This window comes from Haliotis cracherodii, unplaced genomic scaffold (genome assembly GCF_022045235.1).
Source record: "Haliotis cracherodii isolate W230 unplaced genomic scaffold, xgHalCrac1.p SCAF_6, whole genome shotgun sequence".
NCBI lineage: Eukaryota > Metazoa > Mollusca > Gastropoda > Lepetellida > Haliotidae > Haliotis > Haliotis cracherodii.
Genome location: NW_027266319.1, coordinates 60223746 through 60240436, shown reverse-complemented (window position 1 = coordinate 60240436; position 16691 = coordinate 60223746). Strand labels below are relative to the sequence as shown.

Sequence of the window (16691 nt, the reverse complement as noted above, 5' to 3'; positions counted from 1 at the left end):
TGTAAACTATCGAGTCTGGGCCAGACAATCCAGTGTTTGCTAGTTTGACTTTGTGAGAATATGCAGATAAACCTACCGTGTTTTAAATTTAAAGAGGTTTCTGACATTAAATCCATAACTGTTTCATTGGAAAGCAAAGGGTAGAAACTGATAATAAACATCCTTAGAGTGGCAAATTCTAAATGTCTTAAGGTAGAATTGATATCTCTAAAGAAGATAATAATTTTATAGATAATATTTTGTCAAAAGGGGTACTGCATATCATTGATGAATAATTTGGTTGGGTAATCCACTGAAGATTCATGACCATTGTACGTTTATAGATTTAATGAAGACTTGATGATAACCCAATGACACCTGATATAGTGTCAGTGGTTCACACTGTGAGTGAGTGAGTGAATGGGTGAGTGAGTGGGTGTGGTTTTATGCTGCTTTTAGCAATATTCCAGCAATATCACAGCGGGGGACACCAGAAATGGGCTTCACACATTGTACCTATGTGGGGAATCGAACCCAGGTTTTCAGCAGGACGAGCGAACGTGACAAAAATATGTGACACACAAATACTGCTTACTTTACAGTAAGTTTCCAACAAACATTGTTTTTAATAGAAATGGAAAAGGCCAACCGACCCTATTCTTAAATTAGGAATGAGCGGCAACAGAACCATGTGTTGGACAAGGCCTGATCCCTGATGCATGCAGCTTAGGACAACTCTTTAGTCTCTTAGCCTGTTGTTAGCATTGCTTAGGAATATGTAGCTGAGACTATGCTCCATGTTATTGCCATAGTAAGGGTTAGAATCACGGTCCAGAGTTTTGATGTTAAAGTTAAACAGGCACCGCATGCATCATTATGTCTGCCGCATATTTCATTAATATTGTTATTTTCAACAACAAAAAATCTTTAAATATTCCACGTCTCGAACACACAACCCTGGCGGCCCATCTACAATACTTAAGAACATGTTTTTGTCGAAATGTTTGTAACAACCCAAAAAAAACATTTTTTTAAGCTCTACCTGCACATTATGGACAAACTTTGTAATTGTAAAAATGTCAATGTATTGTGTATAATCTCTACATCCTTGTATAAAATCAACTCTAAAAATTAAGAAGTGTTTCAGTTTTTATTCTTCCAAAATGTTTTTTAAGTTGATGATAATCAAACATACTCGGTTATCTAAAAAGCCTCCAAGTTATCTTCACGATGTTCCATGTATCTTCAGAAACTACACAGATTACTGTATAAACATGGTTGATATGAAAAAACCCAGCACCACAGATGACCAACATGTTTGGCTTGTGGTTGATTAATGCCGCACTCAGCAATATTCCACCTATATGATGGTGGCCTGTAAGACCCGTGAAGATTCCGGGGTAGAACAGGTCTTCAGCAACCCATACTTGCCGTAAAAGGCGACTAAGCTTGTCGTAAAAGGCAACTAGCAGGATCGGGTGGTCAGGCTTGGTTGATACATGTCACCGATCCCAAATGCGTGGATCGATGCTCATTATATCAATCACTGGATTGTCTGGTCCAGACTCGATTATTTACAGACCACCGTTATATAGCTGGAATATTGCTGAGTGCGGTGTTAAACAACAAACCAACCAACCAACTGTAAATAATAGAGTCAGGACTGGCCAGTCCAGTGATTGATATTGCGAACAACGATCCACGTCATCAAGGTACAATGTCTTGAATCAACCAAGTCAGCTAGTCTGACCGCGTGACCCATTTGGTCCCCCTTATGACCAGCATAGGATGCTGCGGAGCAGTTCTAACCAAGAATACCCACTGCGGACATGACAAACAGACGACCAGTTTCGACATTCCATCATTATAATTCATGGCATGGGATTCCCCAAAATAACTGGAACACATGTTAGCTATAGTAACTATCTTTATTCCTCAATTGTAAAGTAAATTCCTCTTCACAATAGCAAATATCACAGTGCTGAGAATTTCTAAAATTCCAGATTCTACAGAAATACATTTCATAACAAAACAACTAACAGATATACAAAACACTGCTTTGAACACGAACCATCGGAAACCTGAGTATTAACTACGTGTTCCTGCGACACACCACAAACAGGACCAACCAAACAAACCCAGGGTCCGGTCATTTATTATAGGGGTGGGTGGGTCAGACGGAATCAGGGGTGGTCACCTTAAAAAAGGACTGTCTCTAGGGGAGGGTTATACCAAATAACACATATTTAAGGAGGGTCTTGAAAAAATGGTCTTTTTGTGATTATCTTTTCAGGGAAGGTCATAAAAAATACGAAAAGCATTAGGCCACACTTTTATACTTATATTTTTCAGATTTATTCTAGCTTTTCCACACAATGTCAGTCGAATATGAACAAAAATAAATAGTGATGTCATTTATTTATTTATTTATATGAAAGTCATTCTCCCATGGAGTTAAAGCTGCAGCTGCCTTCTTGAATCACTGATAGTGATGTAGACATGGAATTCATATATTGTATGAGAGGGTCTATGTTACTTGCAAGGCGAAATGATAAAAATAAATATTTTTTTTGTATAATTTCTTTCTTTTCCAGCTGCTTTTCTGGAGGGGCTGTGGTCCCATTAAATGAAAAATAAAAAATGTGTGGCCGTAGTGGAGGGTAATTATTTTCAGTTCACTAGTGCATACCAAACATCAGACCCACTCCCACCTGTGACAAATGGCCGGTCCCCAAGGCTTCAAATCCTGAACTAAATTTTCATATCTGTTCTGGTATATAATTGTCAGAACTTTTTATTATACCCCTTTGATATTGGAATATATCATCCCTCATAAAAAAAATACAATTTAAATGGTAAATCAACATGTCTTGTGATTTTTTATGTGAATTTTCAAATTTGTACTGACCAAGTTTCTCATCACCCGTTCGTTTACCGGTATTTGCTTTCGAAGGGATACAGTGTAATTTTGTTCTGCGCATAATATTCCAAATATTTTTTTCTCCAAAATACTGAATCCGCTAGAGGGGGGTGCGCATAATACTTGGGTGTGCACTATACTCCAGAAAACATAGAATGAATGGAAGTGTAATGTCTTGACAACAAAGCATGACACAGTTGAAGGCCTGTGACGATTCACAACAAGAAGATAGATAACAGATGTTCTCATACTACAAGCAACACTCATTTCACACACACTACTTTCTTACCATGCTAATATCAGCATCCTTTTGTCTACATCTTTGGGACGAAGCAACATAATCACGGGGCATGTTTAACAGCTCCGTTGATAATGTAATCACAGTCATATGACGGATGAGTTTGGTTTAATGCTGCACAGAACAAGTGTAAAGAGGTGTGTCACTTTGTCAAAACCCATGAGCATCGGTCTAGAGGTGTGTCACTTTGTCAAAACCCATGAGCATCGATCAAGAGGTGTAGACAGCTATTTTGGGCTTAAAATGACGGGTGTTTATCACACAAGAATGGACATATTATCCACAGGAACATGGCTGACATTTCATTGGCATGATGATTTGTAAATACAGTCAATATTTCTTTGTTTCTAGTACATATATTCAGGTGACCTTACACAAAAGGAATTTAGGTAACCTGAAGTCCCAGTTGGATAAAACTAATAACGCACTGAAATAACAAATACTGGTAGCTAATATCTTCTCTATCTGTATATTAAACATATACAACAGAAAATTGAATGTTATAAAAATCTTTGGATAATTATAATATTCTTAAGTAACCAGATATTAAATAAAATCAACACATGCAAAAAAATATTTTCATGATACAAAAGTGACCATATTGAAACAAGTGAAGTTGCAATGAAGGATGATATTTGACTGAAATGATCAAACATCAACCTCTTACAGTGTTGAGCTCAAGGTGTTACAAATTCTTTTCATATCCAGTTGAGCCAGAGCAACATATTTTTTTGTTTATCGAACTTGGTATACATGTAATGTCAAGATCAAGGAAGCCAAATGACATTATTGTATTGTTTGAATGACGTAATTTCCCAAAACAAACTCTTGAAATTAAGGCTACACAAAAAAATACAAGCAGAAAAATGTTCAAAACAAAGGCAGGCTTATTCTTAAACAAGGAAAATACTGGGTCGAGATAACCTCAGTAAACATTATATCTGTCAATAATAGAGACAGCCTTAGAAATTGGCACTAGTCCTGTAGTCTTTGCCAAACTGGCCAATAGTTAAGGTATCATAAGGACTAGTAGAAATCTACCCTTGTAAAGGTTTTTGCTATATGTTATCATTATATGGACTTGTGGACTAAAACATAGCAGAACCGTATACCTGCAAGGTAGCATCGTTACGTAGGCTTGTAAAGCTTGCTTCAATCATTCATAAGGATAAAATTTCACCTAATTCAAAGACACTGGAGAACTATTTACAGAAACATGAACACTTTAAGGAACACATACACTGAATGTGAATGTATTTAAGTCGTAATTTTACAATAAATATTTTTCAATCTATTTTAATATCGGACACTAAACCTCTTGTAAACTAGACTCACAACAATACATTAATACCCAATGTTAGTTCTGATTAATGTAATTTTTAACACACACGCAACTAAACACCTATGTCTGTTTTCAATTTCTGTTATTTAAAGGAAAAATCTAATGTAAAGAAACACACACATGTCAACATTAATGGTCAAATGTACATTCACTGGAAGTGATTGGCCACTTCAAAAAGTAGGAATGCTTATGAAACACGCAATGCTCTAATATTTTTTGCCTTAATCATAAGCATGGCATTAACAGAATGTATTAGAATCTTGTTGCTTGTGTGACTTTCAACAAAAACAACACAAATACAGACCTGAATACAAAAAAAATATCATTTTAAAAAAATACCCTCTTGTTATTGAAATACTTGCGTATATAATTTGACTCCTAAAACACTGAAAGTAAACCATTAAATGTAATCCCATCCCTCCTTAAAAAATCCTAGATCTGCCTAGGTAACGTTTCTAAATGAGTTTACACGATAAAAGCATCTTATCTTCCATATAATGCCAAATAATGTGATACATCACCATTGCTTCAGCTTGGCTTGAATACTGACGACCAAGTGACCCATTACCTTTGAAAATGATTGGAACTACAGGATATAGGACATGGCGACACAAAGGGGCCTATTGGGTTTTCCGAGATAGAAGGCTATTCAATGACCGTAGTATGTATTTTTCCATGTATCACAGACGGTGTACCATATATCATGTTGTGACGTACCATCCTGATATACTTGATATTGTGACAAGTTGTGACTGTAATATGTAATCAGCTTGTGTAAGTATTTCTGTGGAGCAAAGGGACTGTACTCTGTCAGTGATCAGTGGAGCAAAGGGACTGTACTCTGTCAGTGATCTGTGCAAGCTCCTTCCCAGCTCGCGACACCTTCGTTACACTCTCGGTAACATCGCTGCCACCAGTGTAGGCGCGGCCATTACAAGAATCTTGAAATTTGCCCTCCAAACCCATATGTAGTAACGTTTATACTTTTGTTTATGTCTTTGGGAATGCCATCATATTTCAATTTGGAAAGGTTTACGACTTACCATGTTTTCCAGATGAATTTACTTTGTTGTTTTGATAATCAGATTGGTTCGAGATTGCAGACTAACGGAAAATCAACCAAATTCTCCCTTACATTCTTACTATATCAATAACACGATAGTTTTAATGAAACAGAAATTCAAATGGACAAACGAAGAAAGTAATTTAGCAGCGATAAGTGTGTTCGGCGTCACGACAGTCATCACTTGTTTGTAAACATAACGGTCATTCGGTTGCGAGTTCAACTCCAAGCATGGTTGTGGCCACCTATTCACAGTGGGGAGTTTTGACTGGTGGCAGCGATAGTATAGAGAGCTCCAGGAACATACTATCGCTGTGAGGAGCTTGTGATCTGTGGGACAAAGGGACTGTACTCTGTCAGTGCATCTGTGGGACAAAGGGACTGTACTCTGTCAGTGCATCTGTGGGACAAAGGGACTGTACTCTGTCAGTGATTCTGTGGGACAAAGGGACTGTACTCTGTCAGTGCATCTGTGGGACAAAGGGACTGTACTCTGTCAGTGCATCTGTGGGACAAAGGGACTGTACTCTGTCAGTGCATCTGTGGGACAAAGGGACTGTACTCTGTCAGTGCATCTGTGGGGCAAAGGGACTGTACTCTGTCAGTGCATCTGTGGGACAAAGGGACTGTACTCTGTCAGTGCATCTGTGGGGCAAAGGGACTGTACTCTATGCCGTAGGTAGGTTTCCGCTGCCGGATGATGGTTCCGTCGAATGTGTTGAGAGTCTTCATGCCAATATTGGGGAAGCGTTCAAACAGAAGTTGCTCTTCCATAGGGGATGGTATCGGTGGCTGGTTCTGATCTTTAGGCCGAGACACAAGGATGTAGCGACTGTGGCAAAGATAAGTATGTCAGTTATTTGCTTGCTTAAAGGTATTATACATTTCCAACCAACATGCCTTAAATATTGCTACAAGTGTTAACAAATTTTAATATTCTAATGCAAATGGCAATGGTATATGTATTCTCCTATAAGATAACAATGAGTGCATTACAGTCTAGGTTAAAGATAGATACAAATAACAATAGGAGACTTTTTACACCACTTTGAGTGAAAGAGTATGGTTTTATGCTGCTTTTAGCAATATTCCAGCAATATCACGGCGGGGGACACCAGAAATGGGCTTCACACATTGTACCCATGTCGGGAATTGAACCCGGGTCTTCGGCATGACGAGCGAATGCTTTAACCACTAGGCTACCCGACCGCCCCGACCGTGACTGTGCAGAGTTGTGTTAGAAACATATCATAGTGGGTTTGATTCATTTCGATCATTTTTCTGTCAGCATCATTACCCTGGTTGTGGGTTTTGCCAAAATGGTAAATGTCTAAGACCCCATCACTTCCACTTGAAGCTGACAAGCAGTGATATAACTCTCACTCACTCACTCAATCACTCACTCACCCACCCACCCACCCACCCTAACTCACTCACTCAAGCAACAACCCACCCACCCTAACTCACTCACTCACTCACCAACTCACCCAGCCACCCACTCACTCACCCACCCACCCTCACTCACTCACTCACTCACCCACCCACCCTAACTCACTCACTCACCCACCCACCCACCCACCCTAACTCACTCACACACCCACCCACCCACCCACCCTAACTCACTCACTCACCAAACAACCCACCCAGCCACCCACTCACTCACCCACTCACCCTACCTCACTCACTCACCCACCCACCCAAACTCACTCACTCACCCAACAACCCACCCACTCACTCACTCACTCACTCACCCAACCACCCTCACCCACTCACCCACCCACCCACCTGCACTTGCTGGGTATGGAGCGACTGGACTTGGGTCTGATGGCATGAGGGTTTCGGGGGTCCAGCATCTGAGGGTCAACCTTCTTCTGGCTATCTGGAGTGTCCTTCCTTTCTGACCAGGCTCTGGACAATGCAGTTGGCGGCATGGGGCTCAAACGGAACCTGACAACATACAGACTAGCCATAGATCCCACCAGTTCCACGGTCAGTCATACACGTGTCATACTTTCAGGACATTGTGCTTCCAAATAATTATCAAGATAAATTATTCATCACAGTTTTTAGGATCCAAATAAACACTTAATTTCAACTTAATTTCAAAAGATGAAAATACCCAGCAGTATGAAAAGGTTAAAAAACATAAAGAAGAAGCAATAACGTGCTCTTTCAAAAAAGGACATGAAGTATCAGCTAACAAAACACAATTTCCAGTATTAAGCAATAATCCTCCGTGATTCGTCGTCAACTCAAACAACCTTGACCTTCACCTGAAGGGTGTCTCAACTGCAAGGTCACTCCGGTCTGACTGCTTCAGCTGCTGCTGGCGTTTCAAGGCCCCGAAGTGTGCAGTCTGGGGGCGGGGCCGCTGGGGGATGAGGGAGGAGGCTGCGGTGGCTGAGCGGAGGGGCACGGTGGTGTTAGCTCTCTCCAGCTGCTGCACCGCATACGCTGAAGACCCAGGGCGGGGTGCAGTCCCTGTACACAGTGCATGTAGGCGATGGAGTACTGCATCAAGTCTTTCATTTACATATGTGACCCAACAGGGGAAGAGGGACCATATGGGTGGTGAGAGAGTGAGTGAGTGAGTGAGTGAGTGAGTGAGTGGGGTTTAACGCCGCTTTTAACAGTATGCCAGTTATATCACAGCATGTCAGCTTAATGTGGGAGGAAAGCCCGAAGTGATGCAGGTCTCAGACATTTACCACTGAAACCCATGAGCACGGGTATGGTGCTGACAAACCTAGAAACATAATCGGGGCGAACCAGGATTCGAACCCACAATCATAGGTTTCTGGCATGGAAAGATACGGTTGTGCTGTGACATTATAAAGAAAGACGTTTGACGTCATCTTACTTTCGTAAATATCGCCATGCATGAAGAATGTACAAAAATATATAATTTTCTTTTGTTAGTTTGCAATGCAATAAAAACATTACTTCAAAACATTTCAGCATAATGTCTGGATTTGATTAATCAGTCACCGCAGCTAAATTACAGTTATCAAATCAAGTTATTAATTAGTTATTATATCAAGTTATCAATTACAGTTATTATATCAAGTTATTAATTACAGTAATTATATCAAGATGTTCCCGTATTCGACGTAATAAGCGCCCAGGGCGCTCCCAATTTAGGAATAGGGTGCTCTTTTATTATTTTGGTGGAAAAAAACGACAGAGTTGAAAGATAAATTTTGTGGTTTATGCCTGAAATGTTTATGTATGACAGATATATTTTTCCAGAATTAAATTTCCAATAAGTAAGGGGAGTGTGTATAATAGGTGAATAAATAAGTCTTGTGTACATTAATCAATTGGAAGGTGTGCTAATTGGGATTGTTCACTAGCCAATATATTAGCAAATATCACCATGGGGGCTTATTAGAGCGGGGCGCTTATTACGTCGAATACGGTAATTAAAGTTATTATATCTAGTTATTAATTACCATTATTATATCAAGTTATTAATTACCGTTATTATATAAAGTTATTAATTACAGTTATTATATAAAGTTATTAATTACAGTTATTATATCTAGTTATTAATTAGTTATTATATCAAGTTATTAATTATAGTTATTATATCAAGTTATTAATTACAGTTATTTTATCAGGACTGAAAATGGGATTTTGCAGAAAATTTGTATCTCTGACTTGCTGCCTGTGAATTGTATTTTTATAAAAACCTGTAGTTAAAAATATAATAAGAACCAATTTCATGGTGGGTCACATACATGTATGTATTATCATCTAATTGTTTACCGCTTGCTGTTACTTCAGTATCAAACAGTCCATGACAGAACATCCATTTAGTTAGACACTACCTTGCTGGCTCGTGTTAAAGGCAATCACCTTTCAGTTGCATATATTTCACACAATATACGCTAAAAGTACTTTACGCTTTGAAATCTAGAGCCTATCAAATGTCAGCTTTCAACAACGATTTGGCCAACAGTGTGTACAAAAAAATCCATGATGAAATTGTGTAGCTTTATTTTTTTGCATTCAGAACTCTCCAATTATATTCAATTTCAAGAGGGAGGGATTGTATTGGAGTAAAAGATCTAATTTTAAGAAGGCTGTCTCTTGTATCAACTGACTGTAGCGTGCATGACAGTATCAGATCCCTGACCACGATGTTACCTGTGTTGAATCCACAATCAGAGTGACCGAACAGCGATGTCTGCCTCTCTCGCTGCCTCTGTTCCAGCAAGTGACGTTTCTGTGCTGCGTTGTACTGTCGCAGCTCCTTCTGCATGCGCAGCAGCATGTGCCTGCAGGGGACATAATCCAGTTTGGGGTAAGTCAGAAGATGCAACATTCTAACATACTAGTAGATCAAGGAGTGATGTGAAAAAAACATTCATTCTAAATTTGACTGTCAACTGGCCTGAGCCTTTTATCTATCCATGATAGTTAAAATAGGCCAGACAATCTAAAAATGAGTAAGTGAGAGAAAAGGAGAGAGAGAGAGAGCAAACGAGAGAGAGAGAGAGAGAGAGAGAGAGAAAGAGAGAGAAAGAAAGAGAGAGAATGAGTGAGTGAGTTGAGTTTAACGCCGCTTTCAACATTATTCCAGTCATATCGCGGCGTGAGAGAGAGAGAGAGAGAAAGAGAGGCAGAGAGCGAGAGAGAGAGAGAGAGAGAGAGAGAGAGAGAGAGAGAAAGGCAGAGAGAGAGAGAGAGAGAAAAAGAAAGAAAGAGAGAGAGAGAGGGAGAGAGAGAAAAAGAACGAAAGAGAGATAGAGAGAGCGAGAGAGAGAGAGAGAGAGAGGCAGAGAGCGAGAGAGAGAGAGAAAGGAAAAAAAGAAAGAAAGAGAGAGAGAGGGAGAGAGAGAGAGCGAGATAGCGAGAGAGAGAGCAAGAGAGAGAGAGAGAGAGGCAGAGAGAGAGAGATAGAAGGAGAGAGTTGGATTTCACACCACTTTCAGAGGTAATCATTGCACAAAACAACAAGAACAGGCTTCATGTAGTAAAAGCAAATAAACCGATCAAAGTTTAATTAAAGGGGAAGTGTGCACGGAAAAATCATTTTCTTTCTTTTTCTAAACAAAACGTAATTTTAGAATTAGTTAGTATCTGTGTTTGAAAATATACACTCATTTTTTTTCACAGTGAAAGTAGGAAGCTCACAATAGTGTTAAAATGATATGCCGTTATGAGGCCTTCGTTTTAAGAGCGAAATAGGCCTGAGTTATCCCCCTTAGATTATGACGTAATTGGTGCCAATTCAACTGGGTCCCTGTCTATTCTCAACGCAAAAGATATCAAGGACCAGTTTGCGGTAAAACAACATGGTCTACGACACCCTCCAGCGCAGTGATGACTCAGCATAACACAATTCTGGCTGGCATCTGAGACGCTAGAATCACAAAACTGTACCTACACCACGTGAAGCGGCTCTAACAAAGCATGATGACGTCATAATGTTTATCAATTGGCACCAATGACGTCATATTGCAAGGGGCATAAGCCATGGTGTTTTTGTTATGGAAATAGAACACTTGGTAAATGTGAAAAATATAAATCATTTTAGTGCAAAAAATATGTAAATTAAATATGATGTTTTTATATTTTTGTCTATGACACTTCTATGTTAACACTTTTAATGTGGAAAAAGTACAAGAAAAAATGGTTCATTTCCGTGTGAACTTGCCCTTTAAGGTAATTAATTTAGACATACATGTGAAGTGACACAGACACAAGTGAATTACCTCTCAATGGCCCTGTCTTGCCAGTTCTCATCAAAAGTCACACCATCGTTCCTGTACAGCTTGTCCGGAGACAGGGGACTTCTGGAAACAGTCACATAGGAGCTGTACAAATATTCCCAGCAAATGATATCAGTGAAAGTAATGATTTTAAGGATGTATCATCCAAAACTATGCTGTATGATGACAGTCTATCTAGTTTGTTTGTTTGTTTGTTTGTTGGTTGGTTGGTTGGTTGGTTGGTTGGTTGGTTGGTTGGTTGGTTGGTTGGTCAGCCATATTCCAGCTATATGATGGTGGTCTGTAAATAATCGAGTCTGGACCAGACAGACTACGAGCATGATCCCACGCTATCCCTGACATTTCTGTATCCAGAGTGACTTCCCTTGGATCCAGAGTGACTTCCCTTGGATCAGTTTACAATGGCATTGTGCCTATCTGATCCTCATGGTAGTATAGAAACCACTGCAAAATAAACTCCAACTTTTACATGCAACTGAGATATTGATATTGACCAAACATCCGAAGACATGAAATTTGTGGAACCCAGACAAGCGGAAAAAAAATATGTGAGCAAGCCTGCACATTAGCTGTTTCATTCCTTCTCATCCTTCGGTCTCAAAGTTTGGACAATGAATATGCATGAATTTTGCTAAAATGTCCTGTGCATGATCATACACACAAGCAGAAAGGAAATTCCCCTGACTGTAATATTGGGATTCCCCGACATTCCGTAGTAACATAAGTAGTCCACTTCAGTGGGCGTGGCTTAATTTTTACGTTCACTGGGGAATGAATGCAATAACACGTGACCAATTAAGCTAATCAGAATGCAGTAATTAGAATGAACAGAACAAAAATTTGATTATTAGACAATAACAGGTCCACGTCAGTACTGTTGTACAATTCACACAGCTACATAGATGAATTCAAGTATGGAATATGATACTGGGATTAATTCTGGGGGTTCTATATGCAATTAGCATCACTTGAATTCTGATTCAAAACTGATAAAAGTTTTTTTTTAAATCCTACTTAAAATCTTGTAAGGCTTGCATCTGACTTACCCTGGAATTCTCTGGTACTTGAGCATCGCGGCATTGAAAGCCGCCTGCAGATCCTGAAACATCGCATCAATATACACACCTTAGTGATGAATATCACACCGGCTTGGATTGATTAACCACAAGGCTACCCCATGGCCTGATATTCAGGTAATGGTTACTACTGGTTTAGAAGCATATATATTGAAGGTCATTGTTAGAAAGTCATCTTCTGATAAATTCAGAGGTTTGGTCCAAAAAAAACAGACAGAAAGGCTTCTCTTGGCAAATTAAGATGTCATCCTCAGTTCACTTACATGCTTGTAAGACGTCGGGGAACGATGCAGGGGAGATAACTGTTAATGTCTTTATTTTGTATTCATTCAAGACCTTAACAATTTCATTTCAAAGGAATCACAATTCAAAAGTCGATAAATATATATGCTAGCACTATGGTAGGCTAACATTTAGTCCCAAATATAAAGCTATCTTATATAAAAATATATATCTACAAAACATAAAATATAATCCAAATGGAGCCCAAACAATGCCTATATTTTCAGGCCTCACACTGAAGCAATCTAGACTTGCAGAATTATTTAAGACTTAATTCAAGACTGGATTAAGTTGTTGATTTATTCTCTTGGGTCAAGCATACAGACGTGTAATTTGGACAAACACACATGTAAGCTTGACAATACAAACCATGTTACCACATGTATAAGACTAGAATAAGCACCACACGTAAAATGTTTGTTATGGTTCTATAATTCATTCACTCAGTAACATAATCTCTTATTACATACCTGACAAAACAGATGTTTGAAAAAGAATATCAGAGAAACGAACTTTACTAAAATTTAAAACAGGTCATTTAAATATACACCAAGGCAACAGAATAATCATGTGATCATACTCTTATTTATCAAACTGTGAAATAATTCAAAACAGAATTCAAAACTTTTTTCCCCTTTTAGAAATTAAGTGTACTGAAGTACAACCGGACTAAAGATGCACCAAATTGGCTTTATAAAAAAAATTCAATTATTTTAAATTTTTATATTAAATTTTGCCTTGCAATTTTGGTGTTCTGGCCCCATTCCCTATGTGATGTTAGCATTACGATGACCCTATGTCCACAAGTTTAACACAGACTTACGATTATCGTAGTGCAAACATCACCTTGTGGAATCACACAAGTGGGTCCCAAGTACACAGCAGGTGTCAACCCAACTTCTCTAGGCATTCGGCATACCGGTACCACTTAAGTTTCTGGCCTACCAATTAAGGAACTCTTGAGTCATATCAGTGTACACAGCTGGAACCAGTGATTCATACTGGGATTTTCACATAGAATGCATGGCCATGCATGATCGTAAGGTTAGGAATACGTAATTTATTATTTTTCACTCTTTGCAAGAAAGAAAGATGAATAAATGTCACCGCTGAAATATTGGCATCTGCGTACCACATGAACGTTTCATGGCATCTAGCCTACTGCACTGCGGCATCCGGAATACCACTAAATAGGGCTCGGCATCCGGCATACCAAAAGTGGGTTGGCACCCTCAACACAAGTCCGGGAGAAATGTCTGTGTATTTTCAATCTCCATTAAAGATGCACAGCAGATCAAAGAGGAAAAAAAGTGGATTAATGGCTTTCTTTATTTACCCCAATATAATGGTATGAGTGAGTGAGTGAGTGAGTGAGTGAGTGAGTGAGTGAGTGAGTGAGTGAGTGAGTGAGTTGGGTTCAACGCCGCTTTTAACAGTATTCCAGTTATATCGCGGCGTGTCAACTTAATGTGGAAGGAAAGCCCGAGTGAAGCAGGTCTCAGACGTTTACCACTTCTGTGAAACCCACGAGCACGGGTATGGTGCTGACAAACCTAGAAACCTAGAAACCTAGAAACCTAGAAACCGGGCTAACCAGGATTCGAACCCACATTCATAGGTTTCTGGCGTGCCCAAGGGACGCAACTCTGCACAGCGAATCGCGGTGCCTTAGACGACTGGGCCAGCCCCTATGAAGTTACCCTGGGCCTACTTGCACAAAACAATCTTAGCATTACAGCTATCCTTAGTCTGTTAGAGTAGGGATGGCACAGGGAGTTACAACAAAGATCACTTTGTGCACGTTGACCCTAAAAATGGTCTGCCTTGACATTGATAAGATCAGTTACTTTTGTGTTTGAGTAAATGGTTTGTTTGTTTTTTTGTTTGTTATTTTGTTTGTTTGTTTAATGAAATTAGTGACACAAACCAACACAGGCCGCAGTACACTTGCAGCTTATAATCAATGCTCTCACAACACATACATGTATATTTCAAGCGTCAACGAAATTTACAACCTGAAAACAAACACACACACTCTTATCAATATATCAACTGAAATAAACAATCAATGTCAGTTCACTACACTTCAAAACAGCTGCTATGGACAACATACAAAAGCAACCAGTGAGCTATGGTGTTAATCAAACTGCCACTTGAACTCGTAAATCACACACTCTTGCCGCGGTACATACATTATATTTGTACCCAGGACAGGTAACGTTATGGCTGTTATTGACAAGAACACAGTGTGGTATATTTCATGCTTACACTCCAGTGTGAAAGGTTATCCAGCATCCCACTATAGCTAAGGACAAACACAATGCACAATTTGAAACAGCATTTTCTTAACGGAGTTCCATTTAAGCCAGACTAATTCAGTTATCCTGCTTTTCTCACCAGTCAACCAGCACAATTTGAAACAGCATTTTTTAATGGAGTTCCATATAAGCCAGACTAATTCAGTTATCCTGCTTTTCTCACCAGTCAACCAGCACAATTTGAAACAGCATTTTTTAACAGAGTTCCATATAAGCCAGACTAATTCAGTTATCCTGCTTTTCCCACCAGTCAACCAGCACAATTTGAAACAGCATTTTTTAATGGAGTTCCATATAAGCCAGACTAATTCAGTTATCCTGCTTTTCTCACCAGTCAACCAGCACAATTTGAAACAGCATTTTTTAATGGAGTTCCATATAAGCCAGACTAATTCAGTTATCCTGCTTTTCTCACCAGTCAACCAGCACAATTTGAAACAGCATTTTTTAACAGAGTTCCATATAAGCCAGACTAATTCAGTTATCCTGCTTTTCCCACCAGTCAACCAGCACAATTTGAAACAGCATTTTTTAATGGAGTTCCATATAAGCCAGACTAATTCAGTTATCCTGCTTTTCTCACCAGTCAACCAGCACAATTTGAAACAGCATTTTTTAATGGAGTTCCATATAAGCCAGACTAATTCAGTTATCCTGCTTTTCCCACCAGTCAACCAGCACAATTTGAAACAGCATTTTTTAATGGAGTTCCATATAAGCCAGACTAATTCAGTTATCCTGCTTTTCTCACCAGTCAACCAGCACAATTTGAAACAGCATTTTTTAATGGAGTTCCATATAAGCCAGACTAATTCAGTTATCCTGCTTTTCTCACCAGTCAACCAGCACAATTTGAAACAGCATTTTTTAACAGAGTTCCATATAAGCCAGACTAATTCAGTTATCCTGCTTTTCCCACCAGTCAACCAGCACAATTTGAAACAGCATTTTTTAATGGAGTTCCATATAAGCCAGACTAATTCAGTTATCCTGCTTTTCTCACCAGTCAACCAGCACAATTTGAAACAGCATTTTTTAATGGAGTTCCATATAAGCCAGACTAATTCAGTTATCCTGCTTTTCTCACCTGTTTGAAACAGCATTTTTTAATGTAATATACACAAGAAACTATGTATTGTCATGCAATTGTTCGGTTGTAAGTAGGAGGTGCTTATTAAGATGACTTACAGATTGGTCTCACAGTGGTCAGGGGGCGCTTAATATGGTAATCATTTCCTGTTTGAGTGATAATCATTAATGACTGTCATAAAAGTTGTGTTTCAGCTACTTAAATAAAACTTGCTGGGACTGCCTATTGAACTGCCAGTAAACCTTGTCTCATGTAGGCTCTGGCACATGCAGTAATAACTTTGAGGCTTCATTAGTCCTGTTGCATTGGCAATTTGATAGGGGTGAAACGATACAGCAAGGTCATGATATGATGCATATCATGATACATAGGTCACGATACGATACGTATCGCAATACACATATTTACATCAAATCCAGTGGAAAATTCTGACTATAAATATTTCAGAGCAGGAAAACACATGTTTGTAGCTGCTACTTTTATACTGAACTAGAAACAGTAATTACAACACATTTTGCAATATTTGACCGACAAAAATGCTGATTTATTTCAGCACCGAAAAATATCGTGTATCATTGCATGAAA

General features: G+C 39.0%; 1 protein-coding gene across 1 annotated transcript in view; it reads right to left on the bottom strand.

The window, feature by feature from the left end:
• Positions 1–6039: 6039 nt before the first annotated feature.
• The window catches only part of LOC139445219 (uncharacterized), an 83746-nt gene continuing 73094 nt past the window's right edge, over positions 6040–16691 (bottom strand). Inside the window, exons 34-39 of the mRNA XM_071226357.1 lie at positions 12387–12439; positions 11323–11403; positions 9752–9882; positions 7876–8083; positions 7388–7549; positions 6040–6434 (exon numbers count right to left, since the gene is read on the bottom strand). Of these exons, the coding sequence (XP_071082458.1) occupies positions 6239–6434; positions 7388–7549; positions 7876–8083; positions 9752–9882; positions 11323–11403; positions 12387–12439 (831 nt within the window). The 3' untranslated portion in view covers positions 6040–6238. The remainder of the gene's footprint in view (positions 6435–7387; positions 7550–7875; positions 8084–9751; positions 9883–11322; positions 11404–12386; positions 12440–16691) is intronic.